The 16,670-nt window shown below is 38.7% G+C and overlaps 1 protein-coding gene across 7 annotated transcripts in view; it reads right to left on the bottom strand.

The window, feature by feature from the left end:
* Nucleotides 1–16,670, bottom strand: part of kst (spectrin beta chain, non-erythrocytic 5 kst) — a 621,462-nt gene that overhangs the window by 224,997 nt on the left and 379,795 nt on the right. For all 7 annotated transcript variants that reach the window (XM_067143517.2, XM_067143512.2, XM_067143511.2 and 4 more), the window contains exon 3: nt 11,400–11,567. In XM_067143517.2, the coding sequence (XP_066999618.1) occupies nt 11,400–11,567 (168 nt within the window). The remainder of the gene's footprint in view (nt 1–11,399; nt 11,568–16,670) is intronic.

The raw sequence follows: 16,670 nt of genomic DNA, 5'->3' as shown, positions 1-16,670 counted from the left end.
AGACCCATACACCCTACTCTGTCAAACATTAATTTATATAATTGGTATTTACAAACAGTTTTGACAGGCAATGTAAGATATAGCAAAATTAAATCATTTACCACCTGAGCAACAGGCCTAAATAACATTTTACTGTAGATGGCAATAGTATTTAGTTGTTAGAAAGGCACACTCTTCACTTCTAAAAATAGAAGGCAAGGTGCTTGTTATTAGCACCTATTATTTTTTGCAGTGTTTGGTTCTCATTTTGGGTTAAATTGAAGGCAAAGTTTTCATTTTCCTTGAACTGATTCATAAGGAAAGTATTTCAGGATGGATAGATAGGCTTGGTATAGTTCATATCAGTAAAGAAGTTACATATGAACAATACACAGAAAGGCAAAATCAACATTGAGGTAAGAAAGAGAGTCCTACCAGACCTTTGCGGAAAAAGTTGTTACTCTGTACCAAGGAGTTTACCAGTAACTTGGATGGAAGTGCAGGATTTATATTAATTGGTTTATTATTGTCAAGTGAGCAATTAGAGCAGCTTGCCAGTGCGAAGTTTGGGGGGACAGTACTTTATGCTTAGTGATGAGGGTAATAAACAAGACCTTGTGTGTAATTTACATGTAGTTGTGACAAGTATCAGTCTATTACACTGCCAACTTATTAGAACAATATTCCAGAAGCTTTTCCTATAGTTATTAAGCTAGTGTAGAGCACTAGCCTCACCTAAACTCCTCAAGAAATGTACACATATGTGAATACACAGAACCCCAAAGAGAATTTACTTTGGAAGAGATGTCCATAGACAACCTTTCTTCACAGCCATTTGGTAAAATTAGCTGCTTTTGAAGCTGCTGTAGTCTTCAATGATATAAATTAAGACAGGATTGTCATTCTTGCAAAGTTTGGATATGGACCTAGATTCTTTGAACAAAACACAGTAGGCCTACAGAAATTCAGCAACATCTTTGTCATGAAAGCAATATGATACTATTCTGAACATGGCACATTAACAAAGAAGAGGAGAGGCAACAAGAGATTTGCAGAGGATCATGAGGGAGAGAAACAGTGTAAGGAACTCCAATACTTTTATCATTTTCACAATATTCAGAGCATATGTGCATTTTTTTTCTTTCAAAATTATTTACAGGATTGTAATGAAACTTGACACATTATTTCTACATTAGGTAATGTAAATTTTGACTGGAAGCATTTCTTGATATGTCTATTGTTTTGGTAGGTGGGATCTCACCAAGTGGTATGGAAAAAAAAAGCTGTTAACCTCCATCTAATAAACACCTCAAAATATCATTTGAAAAGACAGTAATTATGCTCCAAGATCCAGCATCATTAAAACAAATAAGCATAAATGGTATTAGTCTTATATTTGAAGTACAATGAGCCACTGTTGTGAGGCTTTTGTTGGAACTTTGACCCTGTCAAGAATTCTGGCTGTAGTGCTCTATGAATGGCATCACATATAATAGGAACAAATCCACTGATGTATTGTGAGCAATCCTAAATCTGTATGAGTCACCAATGTCCAGAAACCTGTAGGCCTAAATAAATATATTTCCACTGGTTATTGTAGCACCTTCAAATTATGAATTCAAATTGATGTAGGCTACATAACCGTTTTCAGTCCTTTTTTATCAATACTTTGTTAGAATCCTACAGAATGCAAAGAAATGTACCTGCCACTAATCCTTTATTTGATCTTATTTTGCCACGGACATACAGTAGTTTTTTCGGAGGTGAACATCACTTCTGACTTTAAACCTAAAAAAATCGTTGTGAAAATTGAATTTAACGATAGTGTCAGCCTTTCCTCAGAACTTATACTTTTCCTGTGATTTGTTTGCCTGATATTTATTAGTGACTACATTTTTTCCTCTAATTCCTTATACCGTAATTATTGATGAACATTCGGTACTAGTTCCTGAATTTTTCTTCGTCATTCCACAACGAAGGCACACTTTGGTGGAATTCTCCATGGCTCTTTACCTTGTCCACTGCGATCGTCTGGTTCTTTCCTTTCTCCTAATATATTCATAGGTTAGAATCATATTTCCACCCGAATTATCGCTTTCACAACACATTCTTTTTCTCCCGTGAATATGAATACGTCTGTAGCCTGTACGGTACTGGGCTGTTTCCGTGCAGTCGATCCCTCTCGATCGATGAGCAGTGTGACAAGGTAAATGAATTTAGTCGTTAGTACTCGATGCCAGTTGGTCGCTCTTGATCGTTCGATGCCCTGTGTGACAGCGGGCTAAGATTGCCGAGGTCGACCGATTCAGCACTAGGGTGTAAATGCACCAAGATAAAGTGTGCCGATAATACAGACCCAACATCAGTCTAGTATGGAAATGGTAAACTACGGAAAGCTATCTTCAGGGCTGCAACGCGACGGTGGGGTTACAACGCAAGTTTACAGCTATGTGATCCAAATCGCGTAGCCAAATCACTCTGTCAATTTCAGAGTAAAGTCTGCCTGATAACTGGAGCCCGGATATGTAATTACATATTCTGTTCCCATATATGTAGCTACAATAAAAAATAAAATGTCAGCGAATCACACTGAAATGAAATGGCGTATGGCTTTTAGTGCCGAGAGTGTCCAAGAACAAGTTCGGCTCGCCAAATGCAGGTCTTTTGATTTGATGTCCGTAGGCGACCTGCGCGTCGTGATGAGGATGAAATGATGAAGACAACACGTACACCCAGCCCCCGTGCCAGAGAAATTAATCAATTGTGGTTAAAATTCCCGACCCTGCCGGGAATCGAACCCGGGACCCCTGTGACCAAAGACCAGCACGCTAACCGTTTAGCAATGGAGCCGGACAGCGAATCACACTAAAAGTGACCATTATTCCAGGAGTTTAAAGTTACATATTTTTACGTATTTCGATGCTTAATAAATAGTTTGGCAAGCATTACATATTTTAAATATTTTGAGAGATATAGCGCGTATGAAAGAAAACAATTATTTTTTCACTAATTTGACATCGATTCATGTTTTTAATTAACCACTTGAAAATAGTTTTAAAAGCCTGTACGACTCTAACATCTAAAAATAATTTAATAATTTAAAGTGAGGTATTCTGTCAAAGAACTGCATCCCTTTAGCTATGTTGACGGTGCAAGTCTTGGGTGTCTCGAGCTGTGTCTTCCCTTGCACAAACTTTGTCACATTGTTCTCCTCTCAGATTTAGTGACTTCTTTTGTGATCCCTTCGCCAGGCCTCGGTTTTATGTCACATGCTAGTTGCTTTATGTCGCACCGACACAGATAGGTCTTATGGCGACGATGGGACAGGAAAGGTCTAGGAACGGGAAGGAAGCGACCGTGGCCTTAATTAAGGCACAGCCCCAGCATTTGCCTGGTGTGAAAATGGGAAACCACGGAAAACCATCAGAACTGCCGACAGTGGTTTATGTCATATGTCAAAAGCGCCTTTCTTTCTTTCTTTCTTTCTTTCTTTCTTTCTTTCTTTCTTTCACTTCTTAAAGGGCTACAGTGCACACAAAAGTCTTCAGGAACATTTTTCTAATAAACATATTTGTGTTTGATGAAATAAAATTTATTCTCTTAATAAAGACCTTCCTTGCTTGAGCAAGTCTACAATTAAAATTTCTTTTCCGGGCAATTAAAAAAACGGGCCAATTTCTTCATGTGATGTTAAAACGTATTTTTCTGTCCATAAGACCATCCTAACAGACAGAAGGCATTCGATGACCGCAGAAAATGTGGAAAACCATTTAGATATTAATTGTGCCCCCAAATGAAATTTAGAGTTTGAATAACCTCTGCACTTTTTAACTTTTTTCGGTTTTGTTTCCCTTTCTGTGTACAAGGATACACCAAGTAAAGCTCAGATATTAAGTTACGTATTTTTTATTTATTACATATTTAACTACATATTTTGTCAATTTTAGCTACATATTTATGTACATATTTCTCATTTTTATATTACATATAATCCGGGCTCTACTGATCACCTGAGTGGCTGTGTTGCTTGCACTAATACGGAGCGATAGTAATTAACTGGGATTAGAAAGGAAATGGCATCCGCTTGAATGTTGGAACCAGTCTACATTTTCGTAACTCTGAAGTTGGAAAGGGAGTTGTGATAGCAGACACACATGGAACTGGCTTCTTTCTCACCAAGATGAACCCCCCTGTGAATGGGGGCAGTAGAATAACCCCCACGGTGTACCCTGACTGTCGTAAGATGCGACTAAAAGGGCCCCCTGGGGCTCTTAACTTGGGAGCGTGAGTTGGAGACCACGGGGATCTTAGCTGTGTGTACTGACATTGCTTACACTTGGACCAGGCTTCTCAGTGTCATCAATCCTATGCAATCTCCCTTGGTCAACCCTTGTTCTTTTCTGAACCCGACGGTATTACGTGTGGAGGCCTGGGGGAGTCTCATTTTCACGTCCTTGCTGGTCCTTGTCTTTCTTTGGCCGTTACTTCATTTTTCGAAGTGTCGGATCGCTTCCATCCCCCACCCCCTCTGATTAGTGTCAATAAACGATGGTTACTCAGTTGTTCATCCTCTTACAACAATACCCACCGGGCGAGTTGGCTGTACAGTTAGGAGCGTGCAGCTGTGAGCTCGCATCCAGGAGATGGTGGGATTTTCTATCATACAACTAAATTTATAACTTTCATTTAGTCGATAAATTACTCTCATCGTTGTATCTCCTAGCTTTACTCATCGAGCGTTTATCTATTTCTCTCGAGTTCACTCTCAACTGTACTATATTTGTTCACCGTGGCTTATAACTCAACGATATCTCATGCCTTAATCCTTCATTTATTGCCATCTAAGTCTCGACTCTGGTGCACGATATTACTATCAATAATATGGCACACCCTCAACATTATTTTTCATTTCTTCTGGTACACGATATGTCCAAAATATCCTCATCGCTATCGTGACTCAAGTCCCACGTTGGATCGCCATTTTAATGATGTCGATCAACGTGTAACATGTCCTACAATAATTGGTCATCATTTTACTGATGTCAACCTACGTGATATGTAGTTCTTCCCTCAATGTACTTATGCCCTCGATGTAACTTAAGCCACCACGTTGGGCAACATTTTACTGAACCCTTGGGGTCCATATAGGATACCTACCTTCCTTACCTATCAGCAATTGGCATGAGATCTGTCTCTTGGGTCTTTAACGGGTTCTTCATCACTTACTGAGGTAAAAGGCGGGTTTTAGTAATTTAAATCTATCTACCAAATGGAAGATCCAATCTAAGAAAACTGTGATTTATTTAAGATGGTTATCCGTGGTTACCATTTTCACGCCAGGCAAATGCTGGGGCTGTACCTTAATTAAGGCCACGGTCGCTTCTTTCCCATTCCCAGGCCTTTCCTATCCCATCGTCGCCATAGACCTATCTGTGTCGGTGCGACGTAAAGCAACTAGCAAAGGAAAAAAGAAGAAAAACAGTAACCACCCTCTCTTCTCACCAAGACAGCCGCGTTTCGAGAATCCTGCCTAATGTATATGGGATTTTTACTGTAAAGCGAAAAATCAACTTCCCTGTAGTTAGGATTCCATGTAAAACTGGAGGCCCCGTGGCTTTGATGACATGAAACTAGCCTTTTTTAAAGTTCGAAAACAGGCGAAGGAAGGACATGTGCGACTCGTTGAGAACCTTGGTCTGCCAAGACGGCTGCTCCCCGAACACACAGTTTGCTCATACAGGACTGGCAGGTGGTCAGTGCAAAGACACCTGCAGCCCCCAGGATAGCTTTCTTGATAGAGAAATGCCGAAAACCAAGTTGGAGAGACTGATAGCGAACTGTATCCAACTTCCCTTCTCCGTTGTATTCCCGAGGTTGAATGTATGAACTGAACTCTTAAATCCGTGAATGAAGCCGGGTATTAAATCCGACTGAAGTGAATGGATAGCTAACAATATCAGCTCCTACATCACGACTTTAAGCGCGTGGCTCAACCAGCAAAGGAAGACAGAAAAAGAGAAAGGCAAATTTTAAACTCCTTGGCTGAATGGTCAGTGAGCTGGTCTTTTGTTCAGAGGATCCCGGGTTCAATTCCCGGCCAGGCCGAAGATTTTAACCGCGTATGGTTAATTTGTAGGCTCGGGGACTGGGTATTTGTGATTGTCCCAATCCCAACTTTCACTTAACACACCACACCACCTACCGCCACAGAGCTACACAACATTGAATACAACCTTCCACATACGGTTGGCGTCAGGAAGGGCATGTGGCCACAAAACCGAGGTAGATCCACATGTTAGACACAGTTCGCACCTTCGACCTGTGGAAGGCGAAGAAGAAGAGGAAGAAGGGAATGAATAGCATTTTATTTGCTCTACCATTGAGAGAAACTTCGTAATTCCTAGCACAATTTTTTAGAAGTTACAGTATATAGGCCTTACTAGTGATGGGAATATCGAATGTTTTAAACTATCGGTAGACTACCGATTGTGAAGCGTGATTATCGAATGAAAACATTCGATAGTTTTCATTCGGTTTCAAATCCGTTATAAAGTAGTAATGTATGTTTTGTACTGCGGTAGTACTGGTAACTAGTATTAAGTCATTTGCTAGTAACTACCGAAATGTGAATTTTTGTATTATACTACCGATTTTTATAGCGTGTTCCTTTTGTTGCTAGTGATATAAGCGGAAATATGCAGACTAGTAACGAACGTTACACTATGTTCCAGTGAAGTGATTGGAAACTGAAATACCTACGTTGGTCTATAAGATAAAATGTCCCGATTGTGTCCCTAACCACAAGTTAATGAACGTAAGATCGTCTGTTCATAAAATAACAAATGTTAGCTAATTTCAGACGAACGTTAGGTTTACACCTTCTTGTATAACACCACATATTAAAGTCATGTGAATACAGCAAAGTGAATTAAATGAAAAAACATATTTTCTTAGTACCAAGTAATAGTGATTATATTAATTTAAAAATAATTCAATTTAATTAATGTTCAATCATTAGAGGTTCATGGTTAGCGTAGGTACCATATGGAAAGTATTTATAAAAACTATAACAATTATTGATAAAGTGCACAATAGTAAAATTGCATTTATCATTATGCAACTTTGAGTCAGATATCTATTAATTTATAATAAATGAGTGACTTCACTCCATAACTAAAGAGGCCGATTTCAGCGCTGACAAGTGGAAACATTGGAATTTGCGAACCGAATTAAAAAAAAAAAAGAATGCAAACGGAAACGATCTGTTGTAACGGTAGTTCAGGACTATCGAATAATTCGGCAGTTTTCATTCGATAGTCCCGTCACTAGTATATACACAAGTAATACAAACTGCAGAATTTTGCTGGGAGTTTAAAAAACCTCATGTCCTTTTGTGCCACCTTCATTTGTTTGCGTGTTAATAACTTCAATTTTGCAATTTTAATTAGTGCCTAGCACTTAATATTTCGGTTCTTTTGCTAGAAGTGATTACAGTATTATCAAATGTGTGGGGAGAGCACGCAGTAGCGTAGTACTTTCAATCAAAATTCTGTATATTAATTTTTCGTTGGGGAAATCCACATAAGTTCACTAAGGCTGGTTTTCCTTTTTTCTTTCTCCTGCTCATTTAAATAGTTTACCTACCCAGCGAGTTGGCCGTGCAATTAGAGGCGTGCCACTGTCGGTGCGACGTAAGGCAGACTAAATATATATTTACCTCTTCTAATTATTTTGAAAGTATTTTGTATTTTGCAAATGGTGATATGTTATATTCTGTCATATTTCACTGTGGTATGAAAATGAAAACCTACATCCTGTTTTCCAGTCATTGACCGGGTCAGGCATGGAATGAATGAAGCAGATATAGGCTATTAGTACGATGGGGTCGCCACTCCCAAAGTGATTTATTAATGACTGATAGATGCTATGAAATGAGAATGGAGAGTGTTGCTGGAATGAAAGATGACAGGGAAAACCGGAGTACCCGGAGAAAAACCTGTCCCGCCTCCGCTTTGTCCAGCACAAATCTCACATGGAGTGACCGGGATTTGAACCACGGTATCCAGCGGTGAGAGGCCGACGCGCTGCCGTCTGAGCCACGGAGGCTCCTCACTGTAGTATATCCATTTCTATTCATACATTTGAATCACGTATCTTCACATTGCAAAATCCTTTATTTCTTGAAAGTACTTGCACATTTAACATTCTTTCCTGAAAAAAAAATGTTTTATGACGCATTTTTACCCTACCTCCACGGTTATATTCTCTTAAGATCCTAAGTATGTGAGGAAAAATACATTTTTTCTCTGAAGATCAATTTAATTCTTATTTCCAAACGATATAATTTAGGGTGTGTTCAGAAATCTTGTCTTCATTATCTAACTGGCCAACATTCTGCAAGAACTTTGGAGGCCATCGAATGGGGCTGAAAAGAAGGCATTGGCAATATCCTCAACAGTTCCTGGTATTAAAAAAAGAACAGAGATGCTGAAAATAACACAAGATTACGTTATGGTTACAGTCCTTACACAGAAGAACATTGCTTTGGTAAGACGTACTGAACGTCGTCCACGTTTTCAAACATCTAACTTCCCATCACATCACGTAGCACAAAACGAACTGGCATGTCTTATTTCTTGGGCATTTTATGGATATTCTTTGTGTAGTAAAACGATGGTTGTCTAGTACTAAGAGTTAAGGCCAGATAGCTATGGTTGATCCATAAATATTCTATAAAGAAAACAAGAAAGAACTATGGTAATTAGAATATGGATTAATATTATTATTTCTTAATGTAAACCGCATGTTGATGTTTTACGGTTTCAATAAACAGAATGTTTCTTTCCTCAGCAGCTGGAATTCCGCAGCTGCAGGCTGAGAGAATTAATTCATTCAATCATACTATAAGTTGAAAAAAAATACATTTTCCCCGCGATATTCTAAGATACACTTCTCTAAGCAGCTGGTTTACAAACCTGCTGCAGGATCAAACCAACATTCTGTTGACAAAGGAGGTTTGTGGTATATTCATACAAATCTTGAATGAATTCAGAATATGCATTATTAATTTGTCTACATACTTCGACATTACGTTGAGAAACGCAACACTGCTAATGTCGACATCTATGGACACATTTTGGATCTCATGGATCCTGGGGACCCAAAAGGAATTTCCCCTCGCTGGTTCTGTACAGTATATTTTTTAATGGCCTTCAACCGTACGACATTTGGTACAGTTGGTTTTCATCATTTAGCATCTGGATCCAGCGGACCAGAATCCTTTAGTGCTTGGATTCTGCATATTACCTGTTTTCCTTTCTGGAGTTTCTGTATTTGTAACTGTTCATAATAAACGAAGATGACTTAACTGGTTTACTGGAGAGTGATTAAGATTTAAGTGGTGATGAGCCTGTGTTCGAACGTAATAATCATGATACAGGATCCAATGAAAAGGCTGCTGTTAAAGATGATGATGATGATGATGATGACGATGATTGTGGCATTGTACAACCAGATGGGAATTACTTTATGGTAACGACAAACATAAATGGTCGAACACTACAGTTGTTCCAGGCAGAACATATCAGACTACGAATCCAGGGACGATGCAAACTTCACATGGATTTTGAGAAAGCTTTCGACAGCATTAATCATGACATACTTTAAAATATATTAAATAAGATAGGGCTTTTTCAATCGTTACGTTTCTTCCGCTCCTATCTGATTGGAAACTATATGTATCGTAGCAAAGATTCTAACGAATACCTGGTAAAATAAAGAGTAATGCAAGTGTCTAATTTTGGTCCTTTACTATTTCTCGCATTTATCAATGATCTGCCTGATCGAGTTACGTTTCCTGATCGCCAACTGTAAGCTGACGACTTCAAAGTACTTACAGCCATTTCAACCACTGATGACTAAGAAACATTCTAAAATATCCATGTCGTTCACCCGAGGTCAAGCATACACCCTCTTCACTAGAAGTTACGGTGCGATGACCTGAGACGCGTAACAGAATGGAAATGGAAAGACACACTATTATTAGACAGGGAGCTCACTTTCACTCCTCAGGTACAGACGGTGGTCGCTGAAGCATGTCTCTGAAGGATTTGTGATAATTGTGAAGACCTTTAAAAACATAAAAACATGTAACTTAAATATTTGTAGAACACCTTGGTCAGACCGAAACAAGTACATGAGAACGTGCTGTGGAGTCCTAGGTACAACACATGTATAAACTTGAGAGGGTGCAAAAGTAATCATTGAAATAGATTTTAAATGAACGTTTCACTATCAATATATGGTTTCGTACAACGAGCTTCTACTAAATTTAGAAATGGAGAGTTTAAAATATCGAAGACCAAAAAAAAAAATGCAGTAACGTTCATTTACAAAACAAATTTGCAAATTGTTAATCCTGAGTTCCTTTCCTTCCTAAATTTCCAGGTGCCGAACTAAATTCAAGATTTAATGTAACATTTTAAAATAAAAAAGGTTAGCACATCTGCTCATCAAAATTCACCATTTCATGGACTATGTAGTATTTATAAGAGTGCAACTCCGAAAAAAAGGCTCTCTATTTCAATACAAACATGACAATATTTATAAAAGAATTCACGCCTAGCGCTGACATGGCTCAACACACTGTGTACAGTATACCGTGCGGAATGGCCAACGTAAAAGGAAATATTTCTGTCAAATATACGTCAATGGGAAATCACAATGAACTAATGTGAGGCTGCTTTATCGATTGGGCACATAAAATTACATAAACAAAATTTTGTTTGCAGTGAGAACCTGAACGATGCTTCCTGTTGACACTGTATGCCGCACGATGTACCTGATGAGCATTCTTTGCTTTGCCCGACTCTACATACTACAAAAACGAAATTGAAAATATCTTCCGAAACACCAGAGTAAATGCACCTGGCGGCTCTTACGCGAGACACTCCCCACCTGAGCTCAAAACCAAAATTTGCTAGTTTACACTTTGCAAAAGTAAATTACAGTATCTATACCTTCCGCGTGGTCTGTTAAATGTCCAAAATGTTCACTTTTTTTTTTGTCCTGTATCTCTTGGTATTTAAAACTAAACCGTAATAAACTATATTCATAAAAAAGGAATAAAATATAGTCAATGATACTGCACTGCAGTTACTCATTTTCAACTCTCATTCACTGCACAGTAGCAAATTCATTGATGATGGGTCTCATGGACCCACGAGATCTCTAAATATGACATAGTTTAGGTGATCCAGTTACAGATTAATTGCGAGCTTGGCTTATAGAGATGAAAATTAGTACCACAGAGATCATAATGGAAATATTGGAACTCCAGAAAGCGATTTAATTGTAGTTATTTACGAAGGTTTGGTTTGGGTCTGAAACGGATGTACACTAGTGACAAGTTTTTTTCTTACCTTTGTATGCAGGAACGCCAAGCTCTTATTGACATTTTCCACCTTATGTACACGCATCTTGCCGTTGTTAGGTTTACCCAACTTCTCCCCGGAGATAATCTCTAACAGTTTCAGTAATTTCTTTCCATCTGCTAGGTCGGTGAACAGGTCGTCCACCTCCATCCTCGCCTGAAACATACATAAACAGTATCGGTTAGAAGTGAGCGATATAGTGCCTTATTCACGAAGTTATCCATTCAACACAACACAAGAAGTTCTTTGTAGGAAATACATCCAAATAGAGCAAACCTCAACATCAGGATTAAGAAAGTGAATCGTTCGGAGAATTAAAGCCTGAATTCCGTCCGACCATAACAGCAGCTATTTCAAATGTGATAATAAAAACGAAGCAATCTTATACCTAAACGGATACTCGGAGTCTACCATATTTTTTAATATAACAAATGTTAACGTATATATATACATTAAGTTGATTTTTGCGCATGATTCATGCTGATTTCGGTGACAATATTCTTCTTCAAATGGTCAATTTTTCTTGGACGATTACGATGAACTATCTTTAAGGTAATCCCAGAAGAAAAAATCTGGTGGCGCGAGGTCAGGCGATCTTGGAGGCCATAACATATGTGATACTATTAGGTCAAAGAAATTTAATCAGGGCGAAATACTCATTCGACGTGTGGTTTAGAAATAACCTGTTTACTGAGACTCTTCAGACGGGCCCGAACATCTTCCACCGCGTTTTGCGATGCTTGCCAATAGGTATAGCTTTTCAAAGAACCTACTGTTTCCAACTTCCTAACTAAGACCAGAGTTATGCTTCTCTTTGGAGGAATGCGTGCACAATATTTTCTTCGGAATGCCTTTTAGGTCCCAGTTCGATGTCGAAATAGAGGAGGAAAAAGTAACGCATGGATTATGACATCACTCCGATACTTCAAAGAACTAAATTCCCATAGTTCCAATGTAATTTAAAACAAAATCTGCAGAACAAAGTATGAACAAAGATATTCCATTTTTTAAATAACCCTCTGTATATAGATCGCTTTGTAGCTCATTTCTTTTCGGTTTTGAAGAAGAGAAACATTGCATTAAAACACGACATTAGAAAATCTTACACATACGCAACAAGTAAACGAAGTTGACGACCACAGATGTCTTTTGTTCCTAATATAAGATTGCCAGACGTCCCCGAATGTCATGTTTGTTCCCAGAGGAAATTTCACCAGATTTAATCACTTGCCCCGTGAATCCCTGGATCTTCAGTACTCATTAGCATGGTTTAACGTAAATAGTAAAGTTCTATGACATTTTAACATTCCTTTTTTTTTTTATTACACAAGCATTATTGTTTTCCTTCAGTGTAGTCTCGGGTTGCTATCTCTTTGGTATCCGGCTCCAGGGCTAAATGGTTAGCATGCTGGCCTTTGGTCACAGGGGTCCCGAGTTCGATTCCCGGCAGGGTCGGGAGTTTTAATCATCATTCGTTAATTTCGCTGGCCCGGGGACTGGGTGTATGCGTCGTCTTCATCATCATTACATCCTCATCGGGCGTCAAATCGAACGACCTGCATCTGGCAAGCCGAATATATCCTCGAACACTCCCAGCATTAAAAGCCATACGCCATTTCATCTCTTGGTCTACTGCTTCCACTAATATGCAATGTGCTTTCTGGATACAAATGACTGTCGGTGTAAGTTCCGCTTATTTTGCAGAAGTTTGCGGTGTCTGGAAGCGTAACATACACCTCCACGGTGCTGAATGTTACTACTGATTAGAATAATTTATATCTCAAAAACAAAAGTACTTGGTAAATGATTCGATGTCTGAATGAGTTCCGTTTTCTCCATCAGGGTGTAAATTATTATGTTGCCGTTCGTTCTTGATATGCCAAACACTGTAGTGTCGGGAGCACGTAGGAAGAGAAAAGCATAAAAGGGCTTTGAGTTGTAAAAGTGGTAAGATGAAGTAAGTACATAAGTAGAATTAATATTTTAGCATAAGATAGTGTAACCGCATAGCGAACTAACACACAGTTCAACATAGCCTACCGTAAACTCCTCTAGAGTACATAGAGTTGACTTGAGTGAATGTATGTGTGAAAGATTAGCGAATGAAACTAAAAATTACGTATTAAATTTTAAGTATACTAGATGGTCCCATTTACATTTTTACTCTTCCCATTCAAGACTATACATTGTCTCTAGAAATAGATAATATAACAACATGGTTTTTAGCGAACTCAGATTGTTACATAGTAATATTCAGTTTATTTCATTGGGCCTCATATCAGAATAAGTTTTACTTTAAGCTAGTTAATAGATACATTCTTTAGTTATTAATTTGATATTCTTCTGTTATTGTCTACTCTCTCTTTATCCTATACTTTTTCATCAATAGTAATCTTATTTGTGCTATTGTTACTTCTTATGTGATTTAATCGTCTTATCTCATTATCATGATATTGTAAATTAATGCTGTAAAAATCCAAAAAATGTATAGGATTAAGTTTAAGAGAAGGCCAGGAGACCTAACTTCACCAACCAACAAACAAACAAACAAACAAACAAACAAACAAACAGCTTTTACTTGTGTTTGCACCTGTTTCCGGAAATTTTAAAAAGTTCTGGTAACCTTACCCTAAAATGTAACAGCTATCTACCGATATTCCACCGTTCGCAACATTAAGTATGCTAATGACTAACCTGTTTTAGTGGGTAAAACTGTAATTTTGAGTCCTTGAAATGTACTTCACAACTGTAGTGTGCTTGTATGAATTCATGCAATATTTTTAAACAGAAGCAATACAGCATCTAAAATAACACATAATTAGAACTAGCTATATTAAAATTCTCATGAAATGTCCTGCTTAAACAAAGACCGCAGGAATACCAGGTACTTGTTGCTTGTTTGGTGGAGCACGCGATTGTAAATGCCACTAACCGCACTGACAGTTTCCAAGAACTGTTTTATCTCCCCAGCCAACAGCGAAGCCCTTGGTCGAAGACTGATCAGGGAAGCTGAGAGCATCACACTGCCTGCCAATGTGACGAATACCCATGGGTTTACAAGCAAGAAAAGTTATGCGACTGCAGAGATCGTGATCATAGCTATAAGACCTCCAGTATGCGTGGATTCCGGGCCTAATACTCGTAACATTTCGTTTAAAAGAATTCCACATTATTGGCTAGGAAATGAATTCTTGACACACGTGACTTCTAATTTTCTGTCTTCTAAACCTCGGAGCAATTGTCAACACGGTTTGCCCTTATAAGCTTGAGTAAAGTTCTGATGAGTTACTGCGTAATATCTAGTAAATATTTAGGTTTGTGAGAGTAATGCAAGCCGAGAAACAAATGTACTGGGTTTCGTTCTTCTTTCAGAGATTTGTTCACTACCCTTTGGTGAAAAATAATTTGTAAATGTTACATCAACCCATGCCCAATTTTGCATTAAATCTCATGAATTGTTCTTTGCACAAATGATGCAAAATTTCTTTTTGATGGGCGTATTAGGACAGGACATGCGTTTTAGAATTGTGTAAAAGTTCTGGGTAACGCATCCCCTTGCAATCATTAAAGTTCATATCCTTCGTGGTACCAGTTAACCCACTATTTGTCTCACAATTCAACGATGGTCTGCGTAGGTCTTTCATAGACTGCAGTCTGCCAGCTTTTCCATAACAGCAGCTTGGTTTAAACAATTCCAGACGTACTGTACCTAACAGGGCTCATATCAGAAGAACAACGGGGCCATTTTAGTTCAGCTTTATCGACATTGCAAAGAAAGACGACTACGATGCCTGCACAATAACTGCGACAATCAGTGTTCCATAAAGATGAATTCTTCTCTGAATAGAGGGTGCAATTCAGTTAAGGAGCACTGCTATTCTATCCAACCATTACTCTAGAGAAGTAAACTATAGTAACACATTCAAATCACCCCTATCACTTAGTAAACTCTTAATAGGAGCTATCAGAGTTATAGCAACAACTATAGGAATAATCAAATGATTCCAATAATACGACAATTCCTTCTATTCTTCGGACTAACTCTAATTACTTTAAAATTCAATGATGACAAGACTTACGCGAGAAGGAACTTATCAAGGTTTTCACCTTTCAATCAGTAAGGGATTGCGATTAGGAATAATCTTATTGTCTCTAATGATTTGCGAAAGAAAGGGTGGCAAGTGCACGAAGAAATGCCATGCGTCTCCTCAGAATAGTTGATATTACCGGGCGAGTTGGCCGTGCGCGTAGAGGCGCGCGGCTGTGAGCTTGCATCCGGGAGATAGTAGGTTCGAATCCCACTATCGGCAGCCCTGAAAATGGTTTTCCGTGGTTTCCCATTTTCACACCAGGCAAATGCTGGGGCTGTACCTTAATTAAGGCCACGGCCGCTTCCTTCCAACTCCTAGGCCTTTCCTATCCCATCGTCGCTATAAGACCTATCTGTGTCGGTGCGACGTAAAAGCCCCTAGCAAAAAAAAAAAAAAGATAGTTGATATTATTACATAATCTAATACCTGTAGGCATGGCATAACTGACTCTTCTGTCCGAATCGAGGTTGGTCTTCAACAAGATGTATTTATGAACCTACCGTTAATTACAGAGGAACCTCAATATCTCGAATCACCTGGTGAACTAAATTTTTTATTTCGAGTTATCCAAAACAACGTTTAGGCCTTTGCTGGCAGGACCTAGTGTTTACAGTGCACTATGTCTTCTGGTATGGGCTAGAGCAATTTTGTTACTTTCATTGATCTGTCTGTCTTATCCTTGGCTTTGACTATATGAAAGTGACTGAGGTATGAGCGATGCTAGTAATGCCATTCCATATGCAGCCTGTCCCTGCTGATTGGTGTGAAAACGTTGCTCAAAGGGTCGGTTGATGCATGCATTTCAGTGGGCTTGGCAGACTGATATGTAATAGCAACTTCTGGCTCGGTGAGGAAAGCAACGGGAAACTACCTCACTCCTCATTTCCCTAGTACGCCTCTTCAGCAATGCCTAGGCCATCTATGACAGCTGATGGCAGAGCTGTGGAGGATCCAACCAGCCTTAGAGCTGAAGACTGAACATACATACATAAAACAACGTTTATGAGCATGTAGAGCACATACAATCATATATCTATGGGATTTATCTGAATACGTTATTTTCAACAGTATTTAAAAATTACAAACTCTACTTTACAGCATCACTTTAATTATAACCCTTATTATAGTCAGAAGACAGGATACAGTACATACAGTAGCGAAGTAAGAA

This window comes from Anabrus simplex, chromosome 3 (assembly GCF_040414725.1).
Source record: "Anabrus simplex isolate iqAnaSimp1 chromosome 3, ASM4041472v1, whole genome shotgun sequence".
Classification (NCBI taxonomy): domain Eukaryota; kingdom Metazoa; phylum Arthropoda; class Insecta; order Orthoptera; family Tettigoniidae; genus Anabrus; species Anabrus simplex.
The sequence above is the reverse complement of the archived record's forward strand: the minus strand, read 5'-3'. Positions and strand labels throughout refer to the sequence as shown.